The sequence below is a fragment of the Falco naumanni genome, chromosome W (genome assembly GCF_017639655.2).
Source record: "Falco naumanni isolate bFalNau1 chromosome W, bFalNau1.pat, whole genome shotgun sequence".
NCBI lineage: Eukaryota > Metazoa > Chordata > Aves > Falconiformes > Falconidae > Falco > Falco naumanni.
In genome coordinates, this window is record NC_054079.1 from 21,001,479 (window position 1) to 21,021,373 (window position 19,895).

Genomic DNA, 19,895 nt, shown 5'->3' on the forward strand with positions numbered 1-19,895 from the left:
TGAAGAAGCAGATACGCACCTTCTTAGGCACCTGGAAGAGAAGAATAAAATGTGATCAAACATCCCACCTTTGGTTTTTGTTGTATAATATGAGCCAGAATTTGAGGTCATTGCACAGATTTTTCTTGCTCCTTACTGAGTCTGGATGACATACATATATATGTGTGTGTGTGTATGTGTTTATGGAAGAGAATCAGAGAGTGCCCAAATTGTATGTGCATTTTGCAGCCTGTCGCAGTGTATACTCACAGGTTGCTCCTGATGTTGAAGTCCAAGTCTCAGTGTTCCATTGGCTTATAAGTGGCTTGTAAACTAATCATTTTCAGAAATTCTTGGAGTTGCAGAAGTAAATAAATCGTCTGAGGTTGCAACTGACCGATGAAACGTGACATCTAAAGGGAAGGACGGAGCCGGTGACAGGCAGGCAGGCAGGGGGATTTCCTTGGGCTTTCAAATCATTTGTCAGCTCTCTGGGTTTTCTTCTGTTGCAGAAACAAGCAGATCTTGGAACCGTATGTACTGAGTGAGCTTATGCTTTCCTCTGCTGAGCCCAACCCATTCTGCGTTTCAGCCAGCCTTTACAAACAGACCTTCCTTGGGCACCGAGCTCCTTTAATTAAAGAAAATGAAAGAGTGGTATCCTGCTTGTCAGGCTGGCACAAAACATTACATCCACATGTATGAACTGAAAAAAAAAAGTTGCCTGTTAATGCACCTGCAGACATAATGCAAAGCAGGAATAGCACTCTGGATCAGATGCTGTTTTAAAGGGAAGAGTAGGGAGGGGGAGAGAGAGGGAGAAAGAAATCATGGGCATGAGACACAGATAGTCCCATCATGCTAAGATCGGCAGGAAAACTCTAGGCATGGGCTTTCTGCGGGACATCAGATGAGAAGCTGCCCCTGTACCATTTCTATGATAGCCCTGAACCCGCAGGTGATGCCACTCTGCGCCTTGACCCCCCTTGTGTGGTCAAGTGTGGGGCAGCATTTCTAGCCCTGCAGTGCCCTCTAATGCTGCCTTGCGTCGTGCTCCAACAGCGCATCCCAGTTCATAACCGGCACCGAAGGCAAACCCCCCGTGACCTGCCCGAAGCAGGTATTACCCCCCCGGGCTGCAGCATTTCTTGGCACTGGAGGTGTCACAGGTTTCTCCTCCTCCATCACCTGGAGAAGGCAGCAAGCACTGAGCGGTGCCAGGGCAGCGTCTGAGCGGCGTCAGCACTCGGATGGAGGTAAAGGCAGTCACGGGCAGGGTTTCACATCTTCTTGAGGATATTTGTCCTGAAGGAAAGGTGGTAACCCAGGTATGGTGCAGTGTGGAAGCGCAGGCTCACAGATTTCTAGAAAGTTTGAGGCAATGTGCTCCATACACCCTATGTATGTGCTCCATAGACCCTGTGTATGTGCTCCATACACCCTGTGTATGTGCCTCACATACCCTGTGTATGTGCTCCATAGACCCTGTGTATGTGCGTCATACATACCCCGTGTATGTGCTCCGTACACCCTGTGTATGTGCTCCATATACTCTGTGTATGCTCTCCATACACCCTATGTATCTGCTCCATACACCCTGTTTATGTGCACCATATACCCTGTGTATTGTGCTCCATACACCCTGTGTATGTGCTCCATATACCCTGCTTCTCTGCATCCATGTGAAAAAGTCTGAGAGGGAGGGAAAAAAATTAACTGAGGGTTTGGGGGTCATCCAAGGAGCTACCCCCCCTCTGCCACAGGCGTGGAGCTCCTAATTGTGCCCGTGATAGTAGATCACTGCTAGTTCAGTACCTCAGTTTGTTCCTAGCGTGATGCCGTGATCCAGGAGGTTGCAGTGGTTTTAGCAGCGCGGAAGCAACCTGCTCCGCACCTGCAGGCGGGGGTTATTGGGCTTCCAGATTCACATGCCAAATCACTTCTTTTGCCTCCAATTTCCTCTACTTTAATATTCTTACATAATTTATGAAGCGGAGGGCTGGTTAATGCTCTACTGTGGTAGCTACTTAGAAATCCGAGGAAAGTTTAATTCCCTCAGACATATCATAAATAGTCAGAAGTTGTAGCCATGCAGGAAAGCTGCATATAAATAAATATATGTATTTTAAAAAAATAATTAATTTTTTTAAAGCTACATATAAATAACAGATATAAATATATCTGTTGAATTTCCAAGTCTTGCCTGGTGCACTTCAGATCACGCTATCTTTTATGGTTATTATGCAAAACTATGTAAATAGTTTTAAACCCTCTTGTAAAAAGCTGAACCAATGGGAGTAGAAGCCAGGCTTTCAACTCATAGGTGATCTGAGTGTAATTATTTAAAGGAACAGCATCTCCCTTTCCCTTCTCGCTTGATTAAACTTCTCCGCTCATACCAGAAAAACTACCCAAGAGAATGAAAAAGTGCTGCGGCCAAGGTCTCATGTTTGGAAGAACCTGGTGAAAATACCCGCTCTACTCATGGTTCAACCCGTGTTCAGAATTCCGGGAGCATCCAGACAATGCTCTTCGCCGTAGGGCTTCGCTTTGGGCAGCCCTGCGAGGAACAGAGAGTCGGTACTCGGTGCTCCTTACGGATCCCTTCCCACTCAGAGCTATTTGGTGATTCCATGATGCTGTGTTGTGTCCTCTTGGTTCTCCAGGATCTCTCTGGAAAAGGGGATCAGTTAAGACGTGGCAGCTGGTGCGATGTGGCAGCGAAGACCTGTCAGCCTCTAATGACATTGTCTCTTTCTTGCAGTTGAGCACCCTGACAAAATGGCTAATGACCAAGGTATGGTGCCCTCAATCTATTGCCTTTTTTCTGGGGAGGGGGCTGTGCTTTTCACCTGGGCTGCACACCTGATGAGGCAGGCGCCGGCTTGCTAATTAATCTTGTTAATGAAGTTCTGCTCAGCTGAGGTTGATGCTTTGATGGGTAAGATGTAAATTTTCGGGAGAGGAAATTATTTTATCTCTTTTCTGAAGGACCAGTTAAAATGTCAAGTTTCTTTGTATGAAATAAATTTTTAGTCTCTCTGCTGCACTTCTGAATAATTCGCATTAAGTATAATTAAGCTCAGCATAATTTCCAGGCTCCTCTTACACCCTTTCGTGGGTTATAGATTAAAGTTCAAAAGCCTCACAGTGTGAAATCATAAATCATCTTTTCTCTCAAAGCAGCAGCTCCTGTTTCATAATGGCAAAGTTTAGTCAACTTTTCAAGGCATTATCATTGCATTTTCCAAATATGACTGTGTCTGGTCATGGTTCCTCTGCTCCTGTGGCCCTTCGAGTACTTGTGAAGCCTGTTGCTAGGATATTTCTTCCCTTTTTTCACTTCAGACCTATTTATTCCAAAGTATTTCTTCCAATTACAGCTAGAGCATCATACATGTATGTGACATCTGCCCAAGGAAACGCTCACGGTGACTTTTGAGAAAAACTCAAACCTGGTCTTGGGAGGTTTATTGGGATTTGAACTCTCAGTTCTCACTAGTTTAAAAGGCAAAGTGAGGTGTAAACCGCAAGTCCCTGGCTTGACTTACCCCAAGTCCTGTCTTACCCCAGTTTAGTGCGTTACATTAACCTGCAATAGATAATTCCTAGGGAAGACAGGAGAGCAGTATTTAGAAGGTTGAAACTCAACTCTAAGCCCTTTCATAGGTTTTATTTTGACCTGGAGCATCCCTGGCGTGTTTCTTCACTAGGTTTTCACTTTGTGCCAGGTACCACATAAAGCCTCACAGCAAGGTGGCACGTTGGAGGGACCTGCTCTCAGCCAGTTTCTGAAATTCACCTTCTGATTTCAGCGTACAATTTCCTGGGAGAAGCAGAAGTATACAAATTACAAAATTAAAAGCTGGTGTGCTCAGTACGATTGTTTGCACCACAGCACACGCAAATGGAAAATGTCAGGTTTGAAAAGATAAAACCTATTTTTTTAAAGGGTAAAGGCGTTAGTTTACAAAGCAGCCTGAAAGTAAATTGTCAGTATGTTTTTCTTCAAATTTGCGTTTAAGGTGTTTTCAGGCAGGTTTGGAAAGCCTAGGAGAGGCTCCAGCACAAGGTATCAAGGTAAGCGGGACTGAAAAAATGTCAAGTTCAGGTTTTTTTTTAAAAAAGGGAGAAAAGAAGAGGCTGGATGGAAAAGTAGCATTTGTGGTTTTGTTCTTCACTGAGCGTGTTGCTCTGTGGCTGTATGATTGTACAGCCGTACCGTAGCGGTGTGTAATGGATCTCATGGCACAGCACGTGGGGCATCTGCCTTCTCCGCTGGTGGGGCTTTCCAGTGGCAAAGCCAGCACTGGAGTCACTGCCAGGCACAACCAAAGGACTGCTGCTCCTATAGGCACGGTCCGTTCCCTCTCAGTACTTGTCCCCCATCTTCTTGCCCATGAAGCAGGTTTCTGTGCAAGCAGCGTCAGGCTGGTTCCTAAGCTTCTACTTGCTGCTTTTCATGGAGTGCTGCGGAAAATCCCCTTGGTCGGATGCTCTATGTACTACTTTTGCAATGCTTTATGGGAGGAAAAAAAAAATATGTGGAAAAGCGTTTTTATGTTCCATAGAGTGATAAAGCTGCATCCATCACAAGGATATGGAGAATCAGATCCTCTGCAGGGAGACCTGCCTATCCCACCTTGTGCTGTAGTTTTGTCTCCCTAGTTAATTAACGCCCTAGTTAATGGGGAGATGTACATAAGCATGACAGATTAAGCTGCTTTGTATATGGGAGGTGAATACGTGTTCCTCAAACTACCCCAGAAAAAGAGAGGTCTGTGTTGTTTCCCTTTTATGCATCCTGTTCCTCTGAGAATGCTGTGCCCCTTGCTCGGGTTTTCCTTGCTGTGTAAAAAAGCATCATCAGAATAATTCATTGCTCTTGACCAGGCTGAACAGTATTTGCCACCTGTTTAGTGAGTGATATTCGGTATAGACTTTAAGCCAGGAAAGATTTCCTCCAGTCTCGTGTAGCTACTTGCAGTGTGGTGTCTGGCTGAAGCGCAACCCCCAGGTGGTAACTGTTCTGGGGTTGCAGCCATAGCCTGTGAATTCCCAGTTGCTTTGGGTATGGTGGGGGTTTCGGTTTCATTTGAGTCAAATAACTGATGAGATGACAAAAGTGAAATGAGGTTAGCGAGGCTTTAGCAGCCAGCAGGTGTGCACAACTTGAGTTACACAGTCACTCCTAGTACGTAAATACTGTCTTCCCCCTGGGGAGTTGGAATATGCTGCATTTTCATTCTTTAGGACTGTGGGATATAAGGAGGAGAAATTCTGAGCCTTTTTGTTGTATCTTCTGTAGGCTTGTTGGTATCTGAATTCAGTTTCCATTTTTATGTGACCTCGATGATGAATTCTGATAAGGCCAAGTCTGAGGTCTTCACTTGCATTTACTTGATCTTTAGGCAACTTAACACCTGGAGGTGTTTAAAAACCACGTAGGTATGGTCCTCAGCAAGGTGGTTTAGCGGTGGGCTTGGCAGTGCTGGCTTAACGGTTGGACTCGATGATCTCCAAGGTCTTTTCCAATAAAGGATTCTACCATTCCGTTCTGTGATTCCAGCTCTGTTAAAGACAAGTGGATGGTGCCAGGTCTCACTGCAACCATACTCCAAGCACAAGCTGTAAGACAAACAAAGTCAAAGTTTCTAAAAGCTCATTTGCCTTAGAAATCATCAAAGCTAATTCTTTAATCAGCCTGAACCGACACCTGCTGAAGTCAGGAGGAGCCTTTTAAATTACTCTGTGCTTCGGGCAGGTCCCTGGGGGCCATCTCTGCCACAAATGCAATTCTTATTGAGTGACATGAATTAACTGTGGTAGGTCATCTGTCTCCAACGCCGGCTCATGGCTCCTGTGTTCAGGAAGCAAAATTGACTTACACAGCAGCAAAGTCCCGTTGGAGGGTGTGGGACATGTGAGGGGCTTCAGGCAGAGACACCAAGGCTGCAGGGCAGGAGGAGACGGAACTCTGAGGATCCCAGATGTGGGATCTGCTAGAAGAGATGGTACAACCGCCAGCGACCTTGGGTGCAGGAAGGGATATAGGGAGGAAAGCAGAGCTTAGGGAGGGTTTCAAAGGTTTCTTAGTCCAGGGCAACTGTACTCCTGGTTGTGGCAACTCCCTGGGAGAGCAGAGACCAGCTGCTGCACGAAGGGGCTACCACTGACAAGAGGAGGCAAGGGGTACCCTACGCCCATGACTTCATTCTTGCCCATGACCGCTGGACAGAGTTGAGCCCAGCCCAGCCCATCCCATCATTGGTCCACAGCTGTCTGAGAGAAGGAGGAATCCCAATGCTGAAATGCAAGTAACGCTCCCAGGATGCAAACACTGTTACCTGAAGGGGAAAAAGAGGAGCATCAGCATCTGGAGAATCACATCACGCGTTTCCCAAGAGAGCCTTCATCTGAAGCGGGTGCCAAGCCCTTGAATATGTCAGCTTCCTTCCTGATTTTTATTTTGCCTGTATGCCACTGGTAGAGCAGGGCATGTGCAAAGGTAGTAAAAGCAGTGATATGAACGTAAGAATAAAATTACAGTTTCAGATGCCCAAGAGAGAGTTGTTGTCACACTTTATATATGTGGGCCAGGGCCAGCTGCTTTCAGGTGGGCTGTGATGGAGGCTTCCTGGAGTCTAAAAAACTCTGTTTATTATTTTAACCTGAAATATATGGAGACGAAGTAGGCAAAGAAGAGATGAATTCATTGCGTTTTATCTTGCCCCGGTTTTCATTCAATAAAACAATATTAAATTCTTTAGTCTGTATTTTGTCAATATAGGACTTGTCAACAGTTTTGTGTTGCCATTGTAATTAGATCTCTGCAAGAGCAAAGCAAGATGATTCCTGCCTCTGCACTGCAAATGTTTTATAGTGTCCCCCGTAAATTTTTATGAAAGGAAACACAGAATTTTGAACAAACGTTTCTTCTTATCTTAGGAAATTTCAATATGCTTTGATTATTCAATTGTTTTCTGAAAACCTCCTGGGAAATGGGTCATATAAACTATCTAGATAAATTCATATATCACTGTGGAAATCTGTTACATATGGAATACAGGTACAATTATTTTTTTTTGTATGACATTACTCTTTTTAAACTATAAATCGGATGTTTACAAGTGCAGATTTCATATTTACTGCCATGGTGAAGCCAGTAGGAGGCTCCTGTTCCCCATGCCTGGAGCAGGGCCAGTGACCATACCCAAGCTCCACAGAAAGCCCATGGAGAACATCATCCAAGACAGACGTCCATGGATTTTGTTTCCAAACCCAGAGGAAACCAGTGTTCTGTGTTGTTTTGCATCCAGTCTGGAGGCATGTGGAAAGGTTTCCAAGCGATGCTGGGGGACTTGGCCTCTCCTAACAGGGGGTGAACACTGGGCACTTTGCTGCACACCCGCCATTTTATACCTCGGTGTTCCCCATCTCGTGAGTTAACAGCACACCATTTGCTTCATTTTGCAGAGCAAGAGGGTTTGAAGCGCAGTCTAATCGTGCCTGGAATTTGGCTTTCTGCAGCTCACCCACCCTTCACCCTGTGGGATTATTGCCTGTTTGCCCATTTGAAACCTCCCTGGGCTCGTTTTTTCTCCATCTGCCTTCCTTCATCAAAACAGCTGCCGGTACATCTCCAGCCTGATGTCAGCCCCCAAACAGTCACGTCGTCTCATATTGTGACTCCAGAAGGCATCAAGTTGGCCTCTTTCTTGCTCTTCAAGCTTTTGGTAGCTCCAGGCTTTCGGTTCTGAAGCTATTTTGCAAATTCAGAGGACAGCAGCAGTGAAAGGAATAAGCAGTTCAGATCTTTTTCAAAGAACTCCTTCCTAACCAAATAATGCAATGGTCTGTAATGCTCTTTGCTGGAAATAAGAAATGAGAAGTATCCTGTTTATCAGAATAACCCCTCCTGAGGAGGGGTGGGGAGGTGGGAAAAGCCTTTTAGACTCTGTCATCTGGCTGTGTTTGCCAAGCAGTGTAGGAACGCTTTCTTAAGGTCCAGCAAATGGAAAGCATCTCAGAAGCCATGCTTGAAATGTGAAGAAGAAGGATCATTTCTGCGTATTCGTTGTGTTTCCTGTGCTGAGACGTAGTAGAGACAACGACCCCTGGATGCACTGGAAAAAGAACGACTGGAAAGTCAACAGGTGATGTGGTAACTGCTCACCTCATCTTGCATCTCTGCCCCGAGCCTCAGCATCTTTCCGTCGCTATCAGGTGCTGACCAGAGTTGAGAAGAAGACGTAAGTCCTCATGCTCTGGCATGTGTAAATGAGGTTTGGGATGGATGCCGAAACTCCGCTAACACCGTACACCTCAGAGTCTGACAGTGGTGGGCACCTTCGCATGACCAGCGAGGGAGCTCGGCGTGGCCATGCCCGTGGAGGTGGCTCCTCGCCTCAGTGTGCTCTGAGCTCGGCGTGTCGGGGTGTGCGATGTGGCTGCTCGGCGTTACCCATCCCAGGCTGGACCCCAGCCCCTCTTCCAGGATGAAGGAGCAGCCTCTGGAGTGATATGAACTGCATAACGGGTGTTACTCAACCTTTCCCTCTTCTGGCTTGTTTTTCTGCCTTCCCAGCAGATGATCCCGAATTGGAACAAGGTGGTAGAGGGATGTTCTCTTTTTCTCAGATGTCTGTGTGTCTGCTCTGGGCAGAAGCTCCCATTTCTCCTTTTTTTTTTTTTTTTTTGTCAGCTGTCCTCCTTACTCTGCTTTTACTCTGCTGTACCTGAGCTTCCTTATCCCACCAGGTTTCCAGGGGGGCTGCAGGTCAGCAGCAGGCTAGAAGGCAGCTTGCCGTGTCCTGCTCTGTCCTGGAGCAGGTTCCCAAGTGCTCAGCACCTTACCTAGCATGGGGAGCTCAGCTTTTCCATGGAAGCAGAATCGCAGCTTTTCTGATGGCACCGTATGCCTGACAGCTTGTGTTGGCTGTGAGAGCTGATGACTGGTTGCATGCTGGATCCTCCCTAGGGACACCCATGGGGCAGGAGATGTCACATGCAGTTTCTGCTGTCTCATATGACAATATTACTCATCTTACTTTCTCTGTATTTTGGGCTGTTTAAGGCAAAATCCAGTGACAGTGCAGGGCTGGGTCTGGTTCAGAGGAGCCAGACGATACACCAGCAAGTGTCATTCCCCCTCCAGCTCAGGCAGATGGCTTGTAGTGAGCGTTTTGCAAGGAGAAAGCATTCCTTCAACGTCTGCCTGCAGGAGCGGGCTGGAAACTAGGACCATGCGTGGCAATCAGTTAGCTGAGGGGAATGTGCTCGAGCTTGTCTAGACAACAATTAACATGACACAGAGCACAGGGGAGTGGGGGACCGATGGCGCCAAGGAAAGGTAACACCTTGCTGTTAATTGCTGGTAGTTAACCACCAATCAGGGATTGCCTAGTATGCAATGCTTAGCTTCAAGAACCAATTAGTTTAAAACGCGCACCTTCTGAAAGTGTATGAAAACTCGTGCTTCTGTACAATAAATTGACATTTGCTTGCATCAAGCTGCGTCCCATCTCTTCATTCGCCGCAAATTGGTGACCCCGACGTGATCCGTTTAAGGATCTAACGTGAAGGGCTCTCGAATCGCCTATCTGAGCGACATGCAGCAAATCCCACAGAACTTTGAATGATCTACTGAAAGGAAGCAGGAGCCGGCCAGAAATCCCTCCAGAGCTGAGAGGTGAGCTGTGGGAAATCCGTAATGGGGAATCAGGCTTCGTCCCCAGAAAGAGACGTATATGGACTCATGAAGGGTCTTCTAGTCAGACCAGGGAGTCCGTGCCTCAGTCTCCTCAAATGGTGACCCCTATGGTGGTGTTCCGAAGCCTTGGAAGAATAAGGACGGAAAAAAGACAGCTCATGGAAGAGGGCTGCGTTCCGTAGGAGACGGCTTGGCTGAACGATCGTCTTGCTGTCTGGACCAGGCGGACAACCTAAACCCCGAGGATAACACCTGTATTCATCGAGACAGGTGAGCAGCCAAGAAACTTTAGAGACTTTGAAAGAATGAAAGTGTGTACATACAGCAGCCAATTGTATGATGCTGTCGCGGAGGGGAGCTCCGTGTCGGGAATGCATTTAGCATCTTGGTGGCAGATTCTGACTACTCTTTGCCAAGTTTGGACTAATTCTACTAATGGTGCTAAACCAGAGGAAGCTGGAAATTCCACCGACAGCGCAACTCTTCTCAAGACACCGTCAGCGATGGCGATTCCATCCACACCTCCTCTGCCCCCAAAGCTTCTGTCACTGATTGCAGCGACCCTCACAACACAGGACCAAGCACGGGAACAGGACAACTCGGACAATGATTTTATTGACACTGATAAACCTTTTGATCCAGGTCCTATAGATCTGGAAAAGGAGGTAGACCTTTCCCCCACCCCCTTGTCTCTCCTGATTTATTGATTGTATTTCTGGGGAGGGTGAAAGGGAGTCTGAGGGATTGGTGACAGGAATGCAAGTGGGAAACACTTAAGTGATGGGTTTTGGGAGTCGCTATGGCATGTTCAGTATTTTGTCAGACAAATCAACCTCCAGAGTGGCAGCCTGTGCAATACGAGGCTGTTCAAGAGTTAAGCAAAGCAGTGGGGGAAGGGAGGATTCATAATGAGAGAACAACTAGGTATTGTGAAGGAGAATAGGAAAGATAAACATGGTTATCTAGTGTTTAATAGGTGTTTGCATGCTTGTAGAGATATATAGCTATGTAACTACATGAATGATTCCTGCCCTGAGCCTGGTGGAGCATACAGCTGCAGTTTGTGTCCGGGATCAGAGATGTAAATAGGGGCTTCTCTGTTATGGTAAAAGTGTTTCTCTTTGCATAAAAAAAGAGGGAATGAAGGGAATGACCCCAGAGGTATGTTCAGAGAAGGCATGCTATGTTTTGAACTTTTTGACTGAACCAGTTCTTGTTTGGTGTGCCCTTCCACCTATGTATAATGTTAATCCAAAAGAAGATGATATTGTTTACACTTTGAATGTCGATAATTGTCTTTCTGTAGATGTTAATGTAGTAGGAGGCTATGATGGGAACGTGTCGCAGCGGTTCTTCTCTTATCCAGAGTAACAGCAGGGAAAGCATTAAAGAGTTAAATCAGCTTGTTTGGTAGGCAGTTAAGAATGTGAGTCAAAATTGCCACTGCTTTTTGTTGTTGGTTCAAGGACATGGCTGTGAGGATTTTGATGGTATGTGCTGCGTGGATTTTTGGCGCCCCATTGCAGCAACATGTTATCAAAATCTGAGAAAATGTCAGCCTTTTTGGCATCCATTCACTCAATTGGCAGTATTGTTTGTTTGCTGTTACCTTGGTTGCTGTCATGTTTGCAAGGGCCCTGCAGAACATGGCAAACCTGGTACTAGCTGTTCAAAAACAAAAAGGGGAAATTGTAAAATTGTACGGAACAAAGACAGTGGGTTATTTTGACATTGATAATATGTCTTAGTTGGTTTTTTATTTGTTCTATTACTTATACCTTGTTTTTACTCGTTCGGTTTCAAAGGTTCTTTTGTGCAACAGGAAGGGGGAGATGCAGGAGCGGGCTGGAAACTAGGACCATGCGTGGCAATCAGCTGAGGGGAATGTGCTCGAGCTTGTCTAGACAACAATTAACATGACACAGAGCACAGGGGAGTGGGGGACGGATGGCGCCAAGGAAAGGTAACACCTTGCTGTTAATTGCTGGTAGTTAACCACCAATCAGGGATTGCCTAGTATGCAATGCTTAGCTTCAAGAACCAATCTGTTTAAAACGCGCACCTTCTGAAAGTGTATGAAAACTCGTGCTTCTGTACAATAAATTGACATTTGCTTGCATCAAGCTGTGTCCCGTCTCTTCATTTGCCGCATCTGCTGATCTGCCCGTGCCATGCAGGGATACCTGGAGATGGCAAATAAGGTAGCTGCTGGAGTAAAGCATGGAAAAGGAGGAAGATTTACAGCAAAATGACAACAGAATTGTCAGCCAATTTCCAAGTGCTAGAGATCTGAGAGGATGAAGAGCTGTTGTCACCAACAGCTTGATTTTTATTTATTTATTTATTTATTTATTTATTGCCTCGACAAGACCAAGTTGAAATGTTTATTGCATGTAATGACGCCTGAGATACAGTTGTGGTAGAAAGAGACACTTTTTCAGAGCAAAGCTCGAGGTACTTAAACATTTGAAAGACAGGCCTGGCAGAAGACAAAAGTTAAACAGAGAAGTGAGAAAATATATGTAGGTTCATATGGATGCAGGGTTTGGTACTGCTGAAAGTATCTTACCCCCTTGAATACAACTCATTTTAAACCAGGTGTCCTCAAACTTTTTAACAAGGGGCCGGCGTGCGGATGAAGTGGCAGGCAGTCATCTGCGGCTGCTTGGTTTCCCCCCCCAACCCCCGGCGGGGTGTGTGTGTGTGTGTCTGTAAATACCGGGGGCCGGATTGAGGACCCTGGGGGGCCGTATCCAGCCAATGGGCCATAGTTTGAGGACCCCTGTTTTAAACAGAGAAAAATCAGGTCTGAAGACTGTTTAACCTCCCCTAAAGAAGGCCATTCTCCAAGGAATAGCTGATTAGTCAAGATTTTATAATGGTTTGTTCCAAAAGATGGAATCCAAAGCCAAAAAGCTCTGATGAAAACTGTTGGAAGTGGAAGAGGGAGCCCGTTGTCTGACCCCAAACCCCCAGATGAGACCTGGACATGGCTGTTGAGTTGTGCTGCACTCGGACGTAACTTTGTGGCTGGCACATGGGGGGTTTGCATCTAATCTCAGTGGGACGGGAGTTTTGTTTTTGCTTTCTGTAAGGCAAGAAACACACCGGTGGGTTTGGGAAGGAGGTGGAGAGCGACAGCACCAACAGGTGAGTGCGGTGAGGGCACTGAAGATGAGGGGGAAGCAGGCAGAATAGTTTACTTTTTACATTGGATTATTATAAACATAGGGAAAAGCTGAGGCGTTGGAACGGAGTGTAGCAGCAGCCTGCAAGTAGCAATGCTCTTGTGCATAATTTGAGTTTTTTAAAGGGAAATATAACCTAAACTGTTGCCGAGTGAAAGTTGGAGATAGAAATGATCGATGGAGGTGTGCTGGCTTGGAACAGACGTTGGATAATCCTTAAGGGGTTTAAGCCTCACCTGCCCTTTAACGTATAAACCCTTGCAATGCATCAGAGAGATACCTCCTGCCTCCTAAGTGCTTAGATTTCCATTTTTATCTAAATATTGAATAAGGTTTGCTTGTCTTAATAGCAAAACAGAGCCAAATTGCCATAAATTCACTCTTGGGTATCCTTGACAAACCGTGGTGTTGAAATACTGTTCATTATGAGTTATTGGCGTTCCTGCTTCTTATCAGTGAAATCGCCTCTGATTAGAAGGAGAACCTTTTGGAAGAGTTGCCCTCAATAAGTCAAACTGGAAGACTCTGCTGCCTTGGGATGGTTTTAAAACTTTAAGTGTTTCAAAACCATTTCTGGCCCAGGACCCCCCCGAGATGGATGGTGCAGCCCAATCCTTTCCCTGGTAGCTGCCTGCCCCTCTCAGTGTTGAGCCATCCCAAATCAACGGCTTCTCCAGGTGCCAGTCACCGTATTAGGGCCAGCAATGAAAGGGCCAGCTGTTTACACAAATATTTTTACCATGAAAATGTCATGAATAATGCCTTGGAAAGTACTCATAGGTTGATTCAGAAAGTGCTCACCGGTAGGACCAGGCACACAGGGTTAGCTTTTTTACGTCTCTGATCTCCTGGCTAAATTTTCCAGTGCATTAGGCTCCCACTAAGATGTTTCAGTCTGGGCTAAATATAAACCCCAGTACCATTTAACAATCTCCTGGGGATTTACCCAGTTTTCCAAGCACAATCTAACCTCTGGGTCACAACATGTTCACATGCTGCGGTGTAACACTATGAACAGGGCTGCTTTGAGAGCATCGTCTTGGTAAACAGAACGACTGTACACCTTACATTTATCTCTATTTTGTCTGCTTCTACAGCTAAACATTTCGCAGCCTTGCTTTCTTGGAATCAAGTTGTTGTAGCTGTGCAATTACGCTGATTGAAAAGATGATTACATTGAAGTGTCTTCTGATGACAATCATCTTCCATTTATTTAGGGCCATTCATCACAAAATACTTTCCAAATTGGTAGACAAAGTTATGCACGTGAATTTCGTTGCAAGCCACATAAATACAAGTAAATCTGGAGAGGAATATGGATGTTGTTTAACAGAACACAGCAGCAACAAACAATTGCAGGAAAATGAGATTTTTTTAATTATTTTTTTAAATATTTTTTTTCTTATTCTACCAAGAGAGCTGATGTAGACAGTGGCTGTTTGATGCAGAATTTACCTGGAATAATCCCTGGTAATTTGCTGCCCTGCACTAAGTTTTCAGAATTTTTGCAGAAGTCCTTCACCAACCAAACCCCACCCTCAGGTGCTGTTTAAGGATGGCATCCAAAAAAAGTTGGTGCCCAAGGGTCTTACGGAGGTGGATGCTCCAGCAGCCTCTGCCCATCTCGGCAGAAGTTGCCTTTTCCCTGAAGCACCGTCCCAGCCGAGCTCTGCTGCGTCGGTGGAGATGCTGCCACCTGGAAAGGCTCATTTGACTTCTATAAAACAGCTAATTAGCTTTGGAGGAATGAGACGGCCATGCTTTGGGCTTTGCTGTGGTGCAGGAGCATGCTGTTGGCATCGGCTTGGCCTTTGCTAGAAGAGCAGCTTGTATCCCAAACCACTCCTGCCATGGACTTCTGCTCACTCCCACACTGGGAGGGACCAAGAGGAGATTGGTGGGACTTTGCCAACCTTTGCACTTCTGTCGGACGTGAGGAAGCAGAGATGTGCTGGTCTTGGCAGAAACATGGATACACCGTCCCAGCTATTTAGCCTGAAGCTGATAACTGGGATAAAATAGAGCAGGAGAAAAGCTGAACACCTCCAATTTCACTGTATTCATTTGGAGTGCAAATATTGCCACAACAGCCAGAACATTTTTGGAATGATAATCATAATCCTTTTTGTTGTTTTTTTTTTCTTTGTTTTGTTGGGGGGTTGGTTTTGGGGGGTTTTTTACATCAGGATTAGAATAGAGGCAAGCTTTTTGTAAGAAACTAAGCAGTTGTGGCGTTGTTTTTCCACAAGCAGGGAAATAAATTCAAACAAACTGGCTCCCCAGTGGTGGGAAGCCACCTGGCAGGCGGAGAACCGTCCCTCTGCCACCATGACCCACGGAGGGGACACAGGCGGGAGCTGCCATCCCACCTAATTTTGTCACTCTGACAAGTACATCGGGAGGAGGAAAAAAACCCAACAGAACAAGGCAAGCTGCTCAAAGGTCTGAAATTCAGCTGGCTTTCCAATGCCCGCTGCAATGACAGAGTTTCCCTGGCGCATATGGGATGGCTTTTCCTGCACTGTTTGATGGTTTAAATGCTGTCGGGCAGGCGCTGTCTCAAGTGACAAACTGGTCTTTGCTGGCTTACCTGTCACACCATGTCTGATGCGTTTTTTTTCCACCAACAGATCGGCACGGGGATGGCTCGTACTGGCCAGTGGACACCAACCTGATCGACAGGAGCATTCTGAATGGTAAATACAGGCTCTGTCCACACACGCTCCGTAATTAAAAAAAAAAAAAAAAATATGCAATTTTGGTAATAACTTCCTACTTTTCTTCTCTGTATTGCTCTCTTGTTCCTCTCTCTCCCACCCAACGTGGCCACAGCTCTCACACTCGCTGTTTTGTAGGGAAAAGAGTTTTCTCAGCTGTGGAAAATCCCATCTGCGTGCAAAATACCTGCTGCAAATCCGACAGCAGTTTTAACCAGAATGGTAATAAAAAAGAAGGGTAACAAAAATATTGTCAGGATACCATATATTCTCTATTGGTTTTCTTAAAGCTGATCCCCAAGGTACTCCTCAGATTTCCAGCTGATGCAATACTCCCAAAAGTGTATGATAATCCCATCGCAAGAGAAGTGGTAGATATATCTCAGGCCATGGGAATACCTGTAAAAAAAAACCAACTAAAAAAAAAAAACCTAACAGCTTCAAAAGAATTGTAAAATACATTTTATGTTATTACTTTTCCATTTAAGCTTTCTGCAGAAAAATACCATTTTTTTTATTAATTAATCTGGCTCTAAAATAGAAAGACTTAGGAAACCCCATGGATTAACAAAAATTAACTGAAGCTAATGAGCACGCTGGGGTGTAGATACGCTGTCAATAACTTCTTATTCCTGACCCCATCCCCATTACCTAATGAAGCATTGGTATCTCACGTTATTGAATGAAACAACAGACCAGATTCCCTCAAATGTGGCATCAAGTGAGGTTTAAAAGTACAAAATAATTACAAGGTACCTAGCTGATAAACTCATGCTGATTATTATTCTCAGTCAAGACACGGAAGGAATGCAAAATTGTGTTCCCCTTCTGTGTCCTGCTGTGGTGCAGCCAACACACCACTGGTTTAAGCATTTCTCCTGCTCTTCGTAGTAGCGCATCATAAATACAGAAAAACTGACTCATGAGACAGAAAGAGAGTTTTCAGAGCCTGCCATAAAGGGTAGGGAGAGGAAAAAATAATGTTTTTCTTGATAGGTGCTCTATTTTACATGGTATACTCCTTCAGTGCCTTTTACTCAGCATGGAAATGAAAAAGAAGCCAAACCCCAAATCTTAGAGACTGTTGTAAGGCCAAAAGGGTGGCACTAACAGCTGCTGGCCTTAGTTGCCTGAAAAAAGGCTATGAGAAAAAGGGCAAGTTATTTAAATAGTTTAATTAGTTATAATATATAACTATATAAAATATAACTGTAATTAGTTATAACAAGTGATGAATGCAGTACCGGCAAATGAATCAGGCATTTGGGTTGGCTGATAGATGAGAGATGTATTTGCCTGTAAATACCAAGAAAAACTATACGGGCCATAAAGGAAAAAAAAATCTATAGTCCCCGTATTTCCATTTTCAGCTGATAATAGCAAAAATGAGCTGAGAGTTATTGACTTCCAACATCAGATTAGTAACAGCCAGCAAACACAAAGTCATTACTGCTTAAATATTTTCCTCTTTGCTGTACCACTGAAATGCAGCGAGATACGAATTTCAGCTCATCACAGCACCCTTCTGCACCCTCTGTCTGCTTTTTCAGAGGATTTCACACCACCTGACAGGCTTTCCCTGTTTTATTCTATGGGTGACTCCTACAGAGGCGGGGGAACAAATCCAGCGCTAACCATCCCCTCCTCTGTTTTCTTTCCAGAGCCCCCCATTGGGCAGATGCACCCTCCCCACAGCAGCATCACGCCCCAGAAGAACAGCAACCTCATCATCATCATCATCATCACCGTCAGCGTCATCACGGTGGTGGTGGTGGTAGCGGTGGCCGTCATCTGCACCCAGCGCTCCTCGGCGCAGCAGAGGAAGTAGGTTCTCAAAGCGTGGGGTGAAAGGAAAAGGTTTCAAGATAGACACGGGCAAGAACATTTATTCTGTAGAGCCATGGGGGGGGTCTGGGACTGAGCTGCAGTTTGGGGCTCCATCTTTTGGGTTTGGCGGTGTCACTCCTCACTGCTGGGGAGAGGCGAGTAACCTTTGTCCCCAGCTGCAGAGGTTTACTACATGGAGCAGAAGTACCCCTGGCGTGGCAAGCTGTGAAAAACAAGCCTGCCATGCGCAGCTCTCTGTTGTTTATGTTGCCAGGTATAATTCAGACACAGGAAAGAATCGATTCTATTGATATAAAGGAGGGGGAAAAAAACTCCAAAAGTCTTTGTCTGTGTCTGGTGATGCTGGCAGCCTTCCTGACTCCACAGCCCTGCACTTGCACGGCTGAGACGCAGCGAGCCCTGCTCTCTTGCTAACCTTGGGGAGGACGTTATCCTTTCCAGACAGCCTGTCTCAAAACATCTTCCAGTAAAAAGCATCCCAAACTGTTTCTCCAGGTGACTCTCATACACTTGAAAAACCCCCACCAAACAGTCTATAGAAAATTACGGGGGGAAAAAAATCTTTAGGATTCCTCTGGAAGGCTATAAAAGGGCAGCAGTGTAAAGCACAAAGCTTTTTTCGGATTTTACAATGAGTTAGAAGTGGAGTTGATGGCTTTGAAACAGCTGGGTGTGCTGCATTTAATGCATTGAAAATTATTAGACTATTCTTTCACTATTTATTCATTGTATTATTAAACTCTTAAGAAAGCGTGGACATGAGAAAGTGAAGTTCAATCATAGCTTGCCCACAAGAATGGCATTTTTTTTTAACCTGTTTTTTTCAGACTCTGATTGCACAGGCCAGATATTACTATATTGATTTGCACTGATGCTTAGGAAGGGCTGGCACGATGAAGGAAGGGATGGACAAGGAATGGAATGGCTCCCGTGTTTGCTGGAATCAGCTCCAGGCTGGTGGATGGCAGCTTGTAGTGTGTTATGGTCACCGGGGCAGGTGCTTTCTCTAAAGGTGGATGTTTGAGGGTAGATTTTTTAAATAAGAAAGCTCTCGTTTAGGCAGAAAAGTAAGGGCTTATGCTTTTAGGGGTGCTGTCACAGTTGAATGATGAGCTGATTGGAAAATCTGCTTCTATTGTGAGTCATAGCACTGGAAAATGAGGGCATCATCTGAAGGCTGTGGAAATTCTGCTGTTGAATAGAGATTGGTGAATCAAGGCTAAAGCTCTCTTGAGTTTCTAACAGGGAAAGTGGAATTACAAGGGAAAGAAACAAACAGGGATCCATCTATCCAGAATGAGGTGTCAAAAATTAAATATCCGAGTGTGAGCTGATCATCGTTGACCTCCTCTGTAGCCCTTGGGGAAGAACAGGAGCGTTCAAAGAATCATCCTCATCCTTCTCACCGTCAGACACTGGAAGAGTTGCCATTTGAAGGTGCTTATTGCTGTCCATCGCTTAGAAAACGTGAAGCTGATGGACTTACATTTGCTGTTTAAGTTCTAAATGTCTATCCTGTAGGCGGGTGAATCTCACCCAAGTTTCCCCAAACTAACCACTTCTGCACTGGAAGCGGGGGAAAACTAGGGCAGGAAACATGAAACAACGGTTCTGGAATGGAACACAACAGGAAAAATCCTGCATTTCCCCAATACAGAGGTGGTTGTTGGGAATGCCTTTGGTTCTGACCTGCCTGGAGTGGTGCATCCTGTGACACAAAGAGCTTAGATTCAGTTTCGATTCAGTTTCAATTCAGGCTTTTATGAGCAGCAGGTTCTTGGTTGAAAATCACCGATGGAGACTGCAGTGAGGGCAAGGGCCAGTTCCACTGGATAATGTTCTCCTCCTTCCCCAGAGTGAAAGCTTGCAGGTGATGGAATCATCTCCTTAAGCCGTCAGTGGAGGCAAATCGTATTTCTGAAGTTAATTAAAACTTGGCTGAACAAAGCACAATAAAGCATATTAGACAGAACAACCTGGTAGTGACCTAGGTGGTTTAGTAGGTATTTTCTGTCTCTGCCATCTAGGGGAGAATGAAATATCAGCCGTCTGAACCCTGTGACAATTTGACACCAGTAATTTTTTACAGGGCAGAAAAAATGGGAGTAAAGATTCAGGTGCAATAACTTACACAGTAGTGAGTAAAGGGAATGTATGGCTTCTGCACTAATTGAGATTCACACCCTCACTGTAATTACATCTTCCGCAGCGTGAGATGCTTGCTGTCCTGCGCTGACAGCAGCTGCCAATGGGCCACCAGGGAGGATGGACGATGGGGCCACCATCAGCTCCCATCCTTCACTCCTGGTCCACTATTTTAAGTCCTGTGTAAGTAATAGGGATGTGTCAGTGTACATTTGGGAGGGCTCAGGGGAGGCATTAACCAAAGCGTAATCTACTCAAACTAATGGGGAACAAGTTGGCAGCCACTAAAGAGCCTCCATATTTCAC

At 45.4% G+C, this 19,895-nt stretch overlaps 1 protein-coding gene across 1 annotated transcript in view; it reads left to right on the forward strand.

Annotated features, from left to right (window-relative positions):
* Positions 1–19,895, forward strand: part of LOC121080430 (netrin receptor DCC-like) — a 156,059-nt gene that overhangs the window by 111,200 nt on the left and 24,964 nt on the right. The window contains exons 14-16 of the mRNA XM_040578449.1: positions 2,744–2,776; positions 15,510–15,575; positions 17,258–17,420. Coding sequence (XP_040434383.1) covers positions 2,744–2,776; positions 15,510–15,575; positions 17,258–17,420 — 262 coding nt within the window. The remainder of the gene's footprint in view (positions 1–2,743; positions 2,777–15,509; positions 15,576–17,257; positions 17,421–19,895) is intronic.